The sequence below is a fragment of the Peromyscus leucopus genome, chromosome 8b, assembly GCF_004664715.2.
Source record: "Peromyscus leucopus breed LL Stock chromosome 8b, UCI_PerLeu_2.1, whole genome shotgun sequence".
NCBI lineage: Eukaryota > Metazoa > Chordata > Mammalia > Rodentia > Cricetidae > Peromyscus > Peromyscus leucopus.
The window spans coordinates 95,111,462-95,125,903 of record NC_051086.1 but is presented as its reverse complement, the minus strand read 5'-3'; the positions used below and the strand labels follow the sequence as shown (position 1 = coordinate 95,125,903).

General features: G+C 55.8%; 1 protein-coding gene across 1 annotated transcript in view; it reads left to right on the top strand.

The window, feature by feature from the left end:
• Arhgap23 (Rho GTPase activating protein 23) overlaps positions 1-14,442 on the top strand; it is a 95,613-nt gene that overhangs the window by 39,293 nt on the left and 41,878 nt on the right. Inside the window, 8 exon segments of the mRNA XM_028869076.2 lie at positions 133-1,291; positions 2,665-2,820; positions 2,988-3,099; positions 3,221-3,278; positions 4,435-4,578; positions 12,404-12,721; positions 13,794-13,855; positions 14,052-14,182. Coding sequence (XP_028724909.1) covers positions 133-1,291; positions 2,665-2,820; positions 2,988-3,099; positions 3,221-3,278; positions 4,435-4,578; positions 12,404-12,721; positions 13,794-13,855; positions 14,052-14,182 — 2,140 coding nt within the window.

Here is a 14,442-nt window from a genome sequence, read left to right as displayed (position 1 = left end):
TCCACTCAGGATGTCCCTACTTAAGGATGTCTCCCTTCCATTCCCTTCTGAGGACTTTGGCATCCTAGGGTTGTCTCATTTCTGTCCTGAGTCCAGTCTGGTCACGGTTCTATGCCTCTTGTTTCCGGTCAGGCCTACTCCCAGGATGCCTACCTGAAGGGCAACGAGCCGTATTCTGGAGAGGCACGCAGCATCCCAGAACCACCTCCACTCTGCTACCCACGGAAGTCCTATGCCCCGCCGACCCGGGCCTCTGCCTGGGCCACTATGGTGCCTGAGCCCATCTTAGCACTGCCCACGGATCCCCGGAGTCCCGCGGCCTGGAGTGACCCAGGGTCCCGTGTCCCATCTGCCACCCGTGCCCAACTGGACAACTCTTCATTGGGGATGAGCCAGCCCCGCCCAAGCCCTGGTGCCTTTGCCCACCACCCTTCAGAGTCCCGGACGCCGCGTGCCTTCCCAGAGCCCGGTAGCCGGGTGCTCCCCAGCAGACTGGAGTGCCAGCAGGCTCTGTCACACTGGCTGTCAAATCAGATACCCCGCAGGGCGGGGGAGAGACGGTGCCCAGCCATGCCACCCCGGGCCCGCAGTGCCTCCCAGGACCGGTTGGAGGATGTGACTGCCCACCACCCATGGCCCTGCTCCACCTCCCAGGATGCCTTGAGCCAGCTGGGCCAGGAGGGCTGGCACCGAGCTCGCTCAGACGATTACCTGAGCCGGGCTACCCGCTCTGCCGAAGCCCTGGGGCCCGGAGCGCTGGTGTCACCTCGCCTTGAACGCTGTGGTTGGGCTTCCCAGCGGCCGTCTGCCCGAACCTCTGCTTGCCCTTCTCGGGACCTTCAAGGGTCCCAGGCCCCTCCCCCGTCTGGCCTGCAGGGCCTGGATGACATTGGGTACATCGGATATCGGAGCTATAGCCCATCATTCCAGCGCCGGACTGGTCTCCTGCATGCTCTCTCCTTCCGGGACTCACCTTTTGGGGGACTCCCCACCTTCAACTTGGCCCAATCTCCTGCACCATTCCCACCAGAGGCCTCTGAACCACCTAGAGTCGTCCGGCCAGAACCTAGCAGCCGAACCCTGGAGCCTCCCACAGAGGATCACCGTGATGAGGTGGTCCTGAGGCAGAAGCCTCCAACAGGTCGCAAGGTCCAGCTGACCCCGGCAAGGCAGATGAACCTTGGCTTTGGTGATGAGTCCCCAGAGCCGGAGCCCAGAGGGGAGCGCCCAGGCCGGAAGGTGGCCCCTTTGGCCGCTACAGAAGACTCGTTGGCTTCCATTCCCTTCATTGGTGAGTGGTGTCACAGGCAGCTGGCTAAGGATCCTAGTCTCTGTCCTTTTGTGTCCCCACTACCTGTCTACTGTGCCATGACTCTGGGCTCCTCTGGGTTTGCCCATCCTTCAGTCATCCTTTCTCCCACTTATCCGTTCTTCCAGCCATCTTTCCAGCCAGTTTTTCCTGCCTGCCTTCTGCCTTCCTTCCTTCCTTCCTTCCTTCCTTCCTTCCTTCCTTCCTTCCTTCCTTCCTTCACCCTTCTCCTCTTCTTTTTGCCTTCCTTTGTTCCTTCATTCCTTCCGTCTATTCATTCATCATCCTTAACTTTCATCCTTCCTTCCTCTGTTCTTCCTCTCACCCTTTGTGTCTTTCAGTCTTTGTTTTTTCCCGCCTGTCCTACATTCCTCCCACAAGTATTTACGTCAGGCACTGTGCTAGGCTTCTGCTTCCCTGGGGGATGGAGGTCAGACAGAAAGAAATGGGACAGACTGGGGATGGGGAAGGGCCCTGTGGCCTAAACGGGTGTGGTCGGCACTGGGAAATATTGGAAAAACACTTGGTTAAGAAGGATTCAAGGTAGACTGAGGAAGAGAATTCAAAGAGAAAGATGGGACTGTGTTGAGCCTGCAGTGGGAGAGGCGGGATGCTCTTCCAGGCCATGTGGTCCTCTCCGGCCCAAGGCCAAGCTTGGATTTCACCCTAAGAACCGAGGAGGCTGTGATGGCTATAGAGTGGGGGCGGGAAGCAAGAAGGCAGAGCAGGGGTGATCCCCAGATCTCTGGCTTGCCTGGAGGGTGGCGCCTCATCTCTGTATTGGGGGTGGGAGTGCAGAAAGAACATGAAAAGGGTTAGTGCTGTGAGGATGGAGGCTGGGCTGGGCTGGGTTAGGGGCTTTGGAGAAAGCCTGGAATGCAAGATGATGATGTTAGGCCTAAGACCTGGGGCTGGGTTTGGAGCTGAGCAGCCTGGGAACTGAAGAGGAAGTTTAAATAGGATGATGTGATGCCATCAGCAGCCTGAAGTGGGGATCCAGCTGGGCCACTGTCAGGTGCCCCCATCCAATGGTCTAGTGGGGAGACATAGGGCTTGTCCTCAGAAGCCACCAAACTGATGGAATACTGTCTGTGTTTTAGGAGCTCACTCCAAGCGGGGTGGCTCAGTCACACTCCTTGGTGCCCTTGATGCAAGGGGAGGCTCAGCCCTGCTAAGAGAATATACTCCCTGGCCACAGTCTGGTGGGCGAGGCACCCCGCGCAGTGGGCCTGTGGCCAGAGATGCCCTCGTGGGGAAGGGTTGAGGGGTTTGCAGCTTGTGTGTGCCCAAAGCCTGCTGCGACTGGGGTATTCAGGCCGCTCGTGTCCTTCACACCTTCTGTCCTCTGCTGGCAGATGAGCCCACCAGCCCCAGCATTGACCTCCAAGCCAAGCATGTCCCTGCCTCTGCGGTGGTCTCCAGTGCCATGAACTCAGCCCCTGTCCTGGGCACAAGCCCGTCTTCACCAACCTTCACCTTTGCCCTCAGCCGCCATTACTCCCAGGATTGCAGTGAGTATCTCCATCCTGTGTCACCCCCTCCTCTGCTGCCTGGTCCCTGTGGGTCTTCTGGGGCCCCAGGGGAGAGCCCACTCCTGACCCTGACCGGAAGGGAGGGCTCCAAGGGTCGCTCCCAATCTGCTTGCTAATCCCGAGGCCTCGTGTGGGCCCCTTTTCAGGCAGCATCAAGGCAGGCCGGCGCTCCTCCTACCTGCTGGCCATCACCACAGAGCGCTCCAAGTCCTGTGATGACGGACTCAACACCTTCCGTGATGAGGGCCGAGTGTTCCGGTGAGGCCCTGTCTGTCTGGGGTGGGGTGGCTTCTGCTCTTCTAGGTTTGGGCCATGGGTTTGGGTGGGTGATGAGAATGAGGACCGTCCACAGCCCTCACCTTGGGTCCTTGCTCCCTAGGCGCCTTCCCAACCGGGTACCCAGCCTACGGATGCTACGGAGCTTCTTCACCGATGGGGTAAGCCAGCAAAGCACGTGTGTGCATTTGTGTGTGTGTGTGTGTGTGTGTGTGTGTGTGTGTGTGTGTGTGCAGCTGAGGAGACCAGAGGCATAGGAGCCTCCTGGAGCTGGACCTGTAGGTGTTTGTTAGCCCTACAGTATGGGTCTTTCCAGATTCTTTTTCTTAATTTTCTTTTAGATTTGTTGATTAGTTCATGTGTATGCATGTTTTGCCTGTGTATGTCTGTGCTCTGTGCTCATGACTGTTGCTGTGGAGGTCAGAAGAAGGCATTGTTCCCCAGGATCTGGTGTCACATGGCTGTGAGCTGCCATGTGGGTGGTGGGAACTGAACCCGGGTTCTCTGCGAGAGGAGCCAGGGCTCTTAACTACTGAGCTGTCCCTCCAGCCCTCAGTTTTCTTAGGACAGGGTCTTGATAGGCCTTGAAGACAGGGCTTGGGTCCAGGCTGGCCTCGGGACCTTCCTGCCTCAGCCTCCTGAGTTCTAGGAGCACTGTACCCCTGCTGCGCTTTTGCGGCCCTCTGAGGCTGGCTTTGAAGCTGCACCCCCCCCCCCCCCCGGCTGCTGTTTCCTGTCGCTCTTCGGTAGTTTGTGCACTTTCCTCGCACGCACGTGTCTCTTGTTGGCTTAGCACCTTACAGACATGGCCACCCGGCTGCCCTCATCACTTCCTCAGCTCGCCGACCTCCCCCTGGATGTGCCAGCTCTGAGGCTGGATTCCTGTTGCCACCACCACTTCCTGATGGACTCCTGGTGGGGCTGACTGCCTGTCCCATCACTACTCAGTCTTTGTTGATGTTCCTACTTCCCCTGTTGACTCGCCTCCTTATTGCCACAATTGCTTCCCCTGTTTCCTCAATTCCTTCAAGGCTGTAAAGCTGAGGGAAGGCCCAGGTTGTCTTTTCCAGCGTGGGGAGGCATGCTTTCTGCTGGCAGATTGGAGCCTTTCCTCTTCCTGGCTTCTTCACGAGGTCTCATGACCTCAACACAAACGGTCCAGTGAGGACAAGCAAGGCCCATGAGGTCACCCAGCACATCAGAGTACAGCACGGACGCACGCCAGGCCTGTGTGGCTGCCGCCCGTGGTCCATGGGCTTCCCGAGATGCCGGTACTGTGGGAGCCGCCCTAAGTCGCCCTGTGTCTTCTCCCTGCAGTCTCTAGACAGCTGGGGCACCTCTGAAGATGCCGAGGCCCCCTCTAAGCGACACTCCACCTCTGACCTCTCCGACGCAACCTTCAGTGACATCAGGAGAGAAGGCTGGTTGTGTTATAAGCAGATCCTCACCAGGAAGGGGAAGGTAAGGTGGCCTGAGGAGGGAGGTCCAGGCTGGATGGAAGCTGGCTCTGACAGAACTTTCCAGGTCCTCGAATACCTGTCCTGAAGCCTTTGGAGCCAGAAAAAAAACCGCCTTAGGCTCTAGCTTGACGACTCAAGGTTAGATGCCAGGAAGAGCTTCTGGGAGAGGGGGGGATTACCGAACCTCTAAAAAGGAGAGTAACAGAGAGGGGCTCCCCGCTGTGGAATACACAGCAAGCTGTGTTTGGAATCCTGACCAAACCATTCTGCAGTGACCCTGAATGGCCACCGGGGCTTATGGTAAAGGAGCAAGGCCAGGGGGTTGCTGAGGCCCAAGAGGGAAGCAGAAGCCAGTTTTCTCAGGGCCCTGGAAGTCCTAGGGTGCAGGCTAGCTTAACTTGGGAGAGTTAGAGAGTTCAAATACTCATGTGGCTTCCTGGGATGATGAGTTAGTGAGGGATGCCTTGGAGTAAGAAGACCATTTAGAAGCCACCACAAGATCCAGGTGAGAGACAAGGGTCTGCGGGAGTGGGTGAGGAGGTGGGCAGGAGGGGACGGGTGGGCAGGAGGGGACAGACGGGATTCAGAAGAGAAGGTGGGGCTCTGATCTCCCAGGCCTGAACTTGAGTCCCAGGCTGGAGGCCCTGGGCTGGGAAGAGGGAGAAAAAGGAGGCCGGTGGTTCAGACAAACCTGGCCTTGATTCTTGATGGCAGGGCTTGTTGCTGAAGGGCCGGTCCCTCGTGTTTGTGACTCAGTGTCTCTAAGGGGCGCTGACTAACACTTTTCCTAACCTCCTGCTAGGCGTTTAAAGACATGGTCTGAACAAAGAGTGTACTATACTAGGTGTGATGAGACAGACTGGTCTGTAGCCCAAGCTCTTTGGGAAGCCGAGACAGGAGGATGGAGAGTTCATGACTTGTCTAGGCTACAGAGTAAGTTCAAGGACAGCTGGACAACTTACTAAAATTCTTTCTCAAAATAAAATGTGACCAGGTGGTGGCGGCGCATGCCTTTAATTCCAGCACTCAGGAGGCAGAAGAAGGCAGATCTCTGAGTTCAAGGCCAGCCTGGTCTACAAAGAGAGTTCCAGGGCAGCCAGGGCTACACAGAGAAACCCTGTCTCAAAAAAACAAAAACAAAACAAAAACCAATAAATAAATAAATAAATAAATAAATAAATAAATAAATAAATAAATAAATAAAATGTGGGCCAAGGGCTGGGAATGTAGATTATTGGTAGAATATTTGCCTAGCAGGCATGAGGACCTGGTTTAAGCCTTAGTCACACTACACACACACACACACACACACACACACACACACACACCAATGGAAGGGCCTAGGCTCCATTCCTGTCATTGCAGAAAGAGTGGAAGAAAGTGGCGCTGGGGTTGTCATAACTTGGCACTTGGGGGCTGATGTTTTATTGCCGTTACAGACATCCCTCAATATCTAGAGGGGGATGGCTCCAGAAGCCCGCATGGGCACCAGACATCCATGGACACTCAAGTCCCTTTTATAAAGCAAATTAGCATCTGCATGCAGCTGACGTAATCCTCCCATGCTCTGTAAGTCATCTCTGGATGGCATTTGCTGCCTCATTCTATGTAATGCCATGTAAATAGTTGTTACAGTGGGTTGTTTATGGAATGCCGAGGAAAAAGTCTACGCCCCTTAGTACAGATGCAGGGTTTGTTTTCTGAATTTTTTGATCCCTGGTTGGTTCAGTCTATGGTTATGGAACCTGTAGAAGGGATGCCTCCAGGGGTGGTACCTGGAAAGGATAAACTTTGAAAATGTGAGACTCTGAATTCCCACACAGCTGGATTCCTACACATGTTGCATGCGTTTGGCTTCAGGAGAGTCACCTTAACTTCCCCGAGCTGTAAGATGAGTCAGGAGGGGAGAACTGTAGGCCAGAGAGCACTGGAGTTTACAGACACACAGCCTCCAGCTCCTGAGGGTCTGTCGAGCTTCTGAGGACTTAAGTGAGGGAGCCAGCTCGCCTGGTCCTGTCCTCTTGGGGTTGATGACCACAGGGAAAGTGCTAATTGCTCCTCAATGACAGGAGCACTCCTGTCAGCCCACAGAGTTTAGAGGCTTAGCAGGGTGGGGTTTAGCATGTCTAGGAGGCTGAGACAGGAAGCGTGTGGGAGTCTGGAGTAGAGAGAGACTGGGTGGGGGGAGCATCCTGGGGGAGACCCCCTCACTAAGGGCTGGAGGGAGGCTCAGAGGAGTGTGCCAGGAGCCAGGTCACCTAGAGAACCCAGCAAAGGTGGAAGAAGGTGAAGTGGGGGTGGTACCCAGGGAACTTTCCTGTCCTGAAATACGGGGTGGCGTGGGGAGATGTGTGACCCAGGAGATGAGTGTGCGTGCTGGCAGGAGTTGGTATCATTGCTGTTGCCTATGGGATGGGACCAGGGGCTGTCTGTAAGAGATTCTAGGGAAAGGTTGGCTGATGGCCTCAGGGGGTGACTGAGGGAGGCAGAGGACAGGCTGAGCTTCCTAGCTTCCTGCATGGCTGGCAGGAGGGACTCCCCCTTGAGTTTCTGGCTCAGGAGCAGACTTAGGAAGAGGAAGCTCTATTGGAGTTCTGTGACCCTCCACACATTCTGGCTGAGGTCCTGTGAATGGAAACATGTGGGTGTCACATACAGGGAGGCCCAACTGAAGGTCACCTTAGTCCACCAGGTGTGCACCAGTATCTGTGGCCTCAGGTACAGGGAGAAGGAGACAAGGACCAGGGAGTCTTTTGTTTTGTTTTGAGACAGGGTTTCTCTGTGTAGCCCTGGCTGTCCTGGAACTCGCTCTGTAGACCAGGCTGGCCTCGAACTCAGATCCCACTGCCTCTGCCTCCTGAGTGCTGGGATTAAAGACCAGCCCCATGTAACCATAAGTTTCTCCCGTCCTGCCCAGACCCACTGTTGGGACGAATCTCTTCTGTCCGTGGGCCGCAGCCATTGGTCCCAAGAAAACACACAGAGGCTTATATTATTTGCACACTGTATGGCCTATAGGTCAGGCTTCTTGCTAGCTAGCTCTTATACCTTAATTCAGCTCATTTTTGTTAATCTATATGTTGTCACATGGGCATGGCATTAGCGGTCTTGTTGCTTCTTGGGCAGTGGGCTAGCGTCTCCCCTTTCTTCTCCCATCTCTTCAGTTTGAATGTCCTGCCTAACCTTATTCTGCCTCGCCATTGGCCAAACAGCTTTACTTATCAACCAATCAGAGTGACCCATATTCACAGTGTACAGAAAGACATCCCACAGCAGCCCCACACAGAGTCTTGACAGGAAATGGGAGCTGGGGAGGTAAGGCTAGCCAGGAAACCTAAAAGACCCAGGAAAATGGCAGTCACTCCAAGAAGAGGTGGACTAGGAGAGGCAGGTGTCTGTGTGAACTGTGCAGGCAGAGCCCAGTGTGGAAACATCCTCTACCATGGTAGAGAAGAGTCTGGCCCCTGCATTGGTTGACCCTGGCAGCCCAGCTTCACTGTTTTCTGGGCAGGGAAAGGCACACTGACCAGTCCTGAAGTAGAGGGGCTTCCTTCCCCTCTCTTGCTGACCAAAACCCAATGTCACTTGTTTACCTGGTGCGTGCCTAGGAACTAGAGAAGCATCCTGGAGTCAGCTGCAGACCCTGGGTCTGTCTGGGGTCCCATTTTGTCACCTCCTGTCATCCACACTAGTAGTCCCAGCCTCACTCTCCCACCCTCTGCCTGCTTTAGAGATCAGTGGCCAGGCAGAGGGTAGGCACATGCATGTGGTACTCCTTAGGCCAGGGTCCAGTTGGAGGGACATGGACATGGACACTCGCCGCTTAGCTCTCAGTAATTGTTAGCAGCGACATTGATGCCAGGGAGAGACTTGACTTATTCAGGGCTATTCAGCTGGTCTAGTCTCAGAGGGGCCCTTGGGGACCACCTCCTGCTCACACGGTCATTCTCTTGGATCGGGAGTCTCCTTTATTACATTAGTGTTAGGGCTGTTCCAGTTGTACTGTCTTGGCCCAGCAGCTCTGGCATGGTACGCTCGCTCGGCTCGTACATTGGGATCTACCCTAAGGGAAGCTGGGCATGCCTGCTTCAGCCCTGCTCTCTGGGGGGCCCTGGAGCCCCCACCATCAGGACGGTGGACACTTGGCTTGCACCCAGCCCTGGGCTTGGAGCATTTGTCCCAGCAGCTTGCCACGTACCCAGGAAACTCACGGCCAGAACCTGAGATTATGGGGCTGTCTGCAGGGCACTATGGTAGTCAGAGGTGCTTTATCAAGCAGCTGAGGCTGGTGATGTGGAGGAGTCGGGTGAAGGAGGAAGCCACAGAAAGAAGTGAGAGAAGTTGAACACTTGGGAGTCTGAGGCACGAAGATTAGGAATTCAAGTACATCTGGGCGTGGTGGCTCACCCCTTTAGTCCCGGTACTTGGGGAGCAGAGGCAGGCTGGTCTCTCTGAGTTTGAGGTTAGCCTGGTCTACAGAGCAAGTTCCAGGACAACCAGGGCTACACAGAGTTCCAGGACGGCCAGGGCTAAGGGCTGGGGAATCCAACTCAGTGGAGAAGGCTTACCTGATGTGCACGTACAAGTCCTGGGTTCCATCTCCAACACAACAGAAGAGACAGAAAGGGCAGAGGGCTGACTGTTTGGCTCAGCAGTGAGGGTGCCTGCTGCCGAGCCTGAGCTTGATCCCTGGGACCTACCTGGTGGAGGTAGGGACTCCTTCCTGCAGGCCGGCCTTTGACTTTTGCTAGCATGCCACGACACACCCACATTTCCCCACCCATATGAAATAAATAAGGAGAGAGAGAGAGAGAGAGAGAGAGAGAGAGAGAGAGAGAGAGAGAGAGAGAAGACAGGCCACAGAAGAGCAGCTGTACAGGCCCTGAGAACAGAAGGCTGTGGCCAGTCACTGGTAGGCAAAGGCCCAGTGGCTTGGCAGACCAAGGAAGCAGGGAGATAAGTTTGGAGAGGGTCACGATGAGACCTCAGGACCTTCTGTTTGGTTCAAGGGGCCGCTCAAAGGAGAGGCAAGCTCTTTCACTGTAGAAATTATGGTGGGGCTGCCGCCTGGAGGGCCAAGGCCTGGGGGCCTGGGAAGGTCGTTACTGTTGTCCAGATGAGGAGTCAATGAGGCGGGCGGGCGGGATGGCAGCATTCCAGGTGGGGACATGTGGTACTGGGTGGGCACAGGTGCTACTCTGGAAGCAGGAGCCTTGATTTCTGATGAGCTGGGTGTCAAGGGCAACTCCCAGGTTCCGGGCAACTGGGTGGATTGACTGAGCTGGGAAGGTGACATGAGGGTGGAGAACAGGTTTCAGGGCAGAGACTCATGCGCTACAATGAGCAAGGAGCATGGGGCCTACCCATGTGACATGCAAATCGGGGAGGGGGTGTTGCTGAGCAGGCTGTGAGCCATTCAAGACTGGGCTGGTGCCTGCTGCAGGCTGGCCCTGTACGGTTGGGAGTTGCCGTGAGCAGTCGACTGCTTAAGGTCACGGGCATGCATGGTGTCCCTGCAGGAGGTGTGCAGGGTGAGGGGGCTCAGGACAAAGCCCTGGGGCCCTGTTGTGCCAGGCAGGTCTCCTTCTTGTTCTCTGTTGCCTGTTGAGCCAGGACTGATGATTTGCTGTGGGGTGCTGTCTGGATAGGTGATGGTCAGTGCCGTCCTCGTGGGGTGCTGTCTGGATAGGTGGCTGGTCAGTGCCATCCTGTGGGGTGCTGTCTGGATAGGTGGATGGTTAGTGTCGTCCTCGTGGGATGCTGTCTGGATAGGTGATGGTCAGTGCCATCCTGTGGGTTGCTGTCTGGATAGGTGGCTGGTCAGTGCCATCCTGTGGGGTGCTGTCTGGATAGGTGATGGTCAGTGCCGTCCTGTGGGGTGCTGTCTGGATAGGTGGATGGTCAGTGCCGTCCTGTGGGGTGCTGTCTGGATAGGTGATGGTTAGTGCCGTCCTTGGCTACCCCCTGCTAAGCATGTCTCTCCCTTCCACCATGTCTCCAGACAAATGTCTCCAAGTGGCAGTTCATCCTGGGTAAGAAAGAACTACAGGTTGGGGCTGGGGACGTGGCTCAGTGGTTAAGAGCACATGTTCTTCTTGCAGAGGATCCAGGCTCACTTCCCAGAACCCACACGACAGCTCACAACCATCTGTAACTCCAGGTCTAGGGGATCTGACTTCTGCAGGCTCCAAACACATATATGGTGCACATACATGTACAAACACACTCATACACATAAAATAAAAATGGGGTAAAATAAAATGAACTACAGGTATAGAGCATGGACGAAAAACTATGAAGGGGCCCAAGAGAGAGATAGAGAGATTGAGGAAAAGGCCAGAACATGGACCCCATATGTCAAAGAGGCATTGAAAGGAAAGAGAGGTTAGGCATGATGGAACCCGCTTTTAATCCCAGCACCAGGGAGGCAGAGGCAGGTGGATCTCTGTAAGTTTGAGGCTAGCCTGGTCTACAGAGTGAGGTCCATGATAGCTAGGACTACACAGAGAAATCTTGTCATAAAAAAAAAGGAAGGAAAGAAAGAAAAAGAAGAACAGGAGGAGGAGAAGGCTGCTTGAGTCAAATGCTGCCATGGAGTAGTGAGGCAAGGGTCAGAAATAGCCACTGACTTTGGGGACATTATGATCCCAGGTGACCCTGAGAATGGCTTCCAGACAGGACACCCTCTGTGGAATCTTGAGGGCGAGTCAAGACACTGGGGGAGGGCAGCCTCCCAAGACTGTTGGCAGCTCCTGACCATCACATTTTTATTGAGGGGTGACATGTGAGGCAGGGTATACACAGGGGATGTAAGGACTCAGGGTATACACAGGGGATGTAAGGACTCGGGGTATACACAGGGATGTAAGGACTCAGGGTATACACAGGGGATGTAAGGACTCGGGGTATACACAGGGGATGTAAGGACTCAGGGTACACACAGGGATGTAAGGACTCGGGGTATACACAGGGATGTAAGGACTCGGGGTACACACAGGGATGTAAGGACTCAGGGTATACACAGGGATGGAAGGACTCGGGGTACACACAGGGATGTAAGGACTCAGGGTATACACAGGGATGTAAGGACTCAGGGTACACACAGGGATGTAAGGACTCGGGGTACACACAGGGATGTAAGGACTCAGGGTATACACAGGGGATGTAAGGACTCAGGGTACACACAGGGATGTAAGGACTCGGGGTACACACAGGGATGTAAGGACTCGGGGTATACACAGGGGATGTAAGGACTCGGGGTATACACAGGGATGTAAGGACTCGGGGTATACACAGGGATGTAAGGACTCGGGGTATACACAGGGATGTAAGGACTCGGGGTACACACAGGGATGTAAGGACTCGGGGTATACACAGGGGATGTAAGGACTCAGGGTACACACAGGGATGTAAGGACTCGGGGTATACACAGGGATGTAAGGACTCGGGGTATACACAGGGGATGTAAGGACTCGGGGTACACACAGGGATGTAAGGACTCAGGGTATACACAGGGGATGTAAGGACTCAGGGTATACACAGGGATGTAAGGACTCGGTGCTGTCTGGAGCCCCTGTTCCTTCTCAGTGCTGGCATTTGGAGTGGGAAGAGGTTGGCATCGGGGGTCTGAGTGGTAGGTAGAGAGGTCTGAGCAAGTGGGCAGAGCCCAGCACTGGGCTGTTGGCTGGAGGCTGCCCAGGTGTATGTGGGAGGCGGGGTCTGTCTCCTCTGTGGTCCACGGCTGCTGCCTCTCAGCCTCGGGCAGACCCGTGGCAGGCCTGGCTCTCATCGCTTCCCTGTCTCTCCCACCCCGTGTCTCCCTGCAGAAAGCGGGCGGCGGCCTGCGCCAGTGGAAGCGTGTCTATGCTGTGCTGCGGGCACGCTCGCTCTCGTTGAGCAAGGAGCGGAGGGAGCCCGGGCCGGCGGCTGCGGGGGCTGCGGCGGCCGGCGCAGGTGAGGACGAGGCGGCGCCCGTCTGCATCGGCTCCTGCCTGGTGGACATCTCCTACAGCGAGACCAAGAGGAGGCACGTGTTCCGGCTGACCACCGCTGACTTCTGTGAATATCTCTTTCAGGCTGAGGATCGGGATGACATGCTGGGCTGGATCAGAGCGATCCGGGAGAACAGCAGGGCCGAGGGCGAGGTGAGGCCCTGGGCTCGTGCCCAGCGGGCCACCAGGGCAAGGCAGGGGCAGGGCAAGGCAGGCCTCCTCTCAGCTGCTGTGACCTGGGGTGGCCACTCTGAGCCCCACTCCCTTTCCTAGCAAATAGAGCTAATGAGAGTCCACCTTGGGACCGCCTCCCTGGGTTTGGGTGTGAGGACAGACACAGTGACTAGAGGACAGCTGGCCTCCTCGGGGTCCAGTGACGAGCAGACACAATAACAACCGCGGCAAGGACAGTAATTACTGTTATTGTCCGGACTGCCTTGGGCAAACTCTGCCCCAGAGAGGTCAGCTCCAGGCCGGCCATAGCCTCTGGCAGGACAGAGTGGACAGTCTCCCATGGAACGGGTCGGTCGCGGAATGAGCTGTCCTGCCCAGATGTACTAAGTTGGGGGACAGTCACGCTGACCTTAACAGAGGCTTAGCCTTTGGCAGCAGGTAGGCAGGGGTTAGGCCAAGTGATTTGGTGGGGATTTGGAGAAAGCTAAAAAAAAAAAAAAAAAAAAAAACAAAAAAACCACCACCAACAGAAAAGCCGCTGGCATCTCTCTTGGGAATCACCAATGTCTTCCCTTGGTCTGATCTGCCCAGAGGTCATTTGCCATACCTGTGCAGAGGAGGTTTGTGTCTGTCAATGGTGGTGTGCCTAGGCTCCACCCAGGACAAGCACTTTCGCTGATGGGCTCTCCCTCCTGAGGAGCCTGGGTCCCCTGTTCTGGAGGCCTGGCCAAGCTTTCTCCTTAGTCACTGCAGTAGCTGCCTCTCTTGGTTTGCCTGAGAGGAATGCTACACAGTTCCGCACCCAACCCAGAGGGCTGCTGAGTCCTAGCTCCACTGTGATTCTTGCTGAGGTGACTGAGGCTCAGAGATGTCAGATGGCTTACCCAAAGTCACACAGCTGCCCAGGGAGTCTAGCCCTGGCCTCTGGCCATCCAGGGTCAGTGCTGTCCACCTGGTGGATAGAGGCAAGGCTGAGGCGGGGGCCAGGGAGGAGCCTTGGTGGAGGTGGTCTGCGGGCGCTGATGTGGCGTCTCTCTTCTCCTCCGCTCAGGACCCCGGCTTTGCCAACCAAGCTCTGATCAGCAAGAAGCTTAATGATTATCGGAAAGTGAGGTGAGGCCTGTTCTCTAGGGGAGCCTGTGGTGGGGTAGGAGGCCTGCAAGCTTGGGTGTCCCCAGGCAGAGATCTCCCGTCCTCAGATGGCCCCGGGGAATCGTCTCTAGCTGGAGGGGGTGGAGGCCAGTGAGAATGGCATGCCTGGTCACCCCAGATGAAGACACCTCCTCCTCCTCCCTTTTTCCCTCTGCAGCCATAGCTCTGGGCCCAAAGCCGATTCCTCCCCTAAAGGCTCTCGGGGCCTGGGAGGCCTCAAGTCTGAATTCCTCAAGCAGACTGCAGTCCGCGGCCTCAGGACTCAGGACCAGCCTGCAGGAAGCAAGGGTAGGAGGGCTGGGCGCACTGTGTGCTTGTACTGGGCAGTGTGTGTCCAGGGTTATTGCGCATGTCTGTCCTAAGTGTGAGCCCACGAGGGTCTGGATCCTCAAGGCTTCAGGGCTGGAAGTTCCTGGACCCCAGTTGGGTGGTCCTCTGGTCTCTGCTTGTGTCCTTTGGGAATGAGAGGGTCACTTGCAGGCAGCACCCATCTTTGTGCTCTGGGCTGTTAGGAAGCACTTCCCGGGCTGGAGAGATGGCTAAAAGCA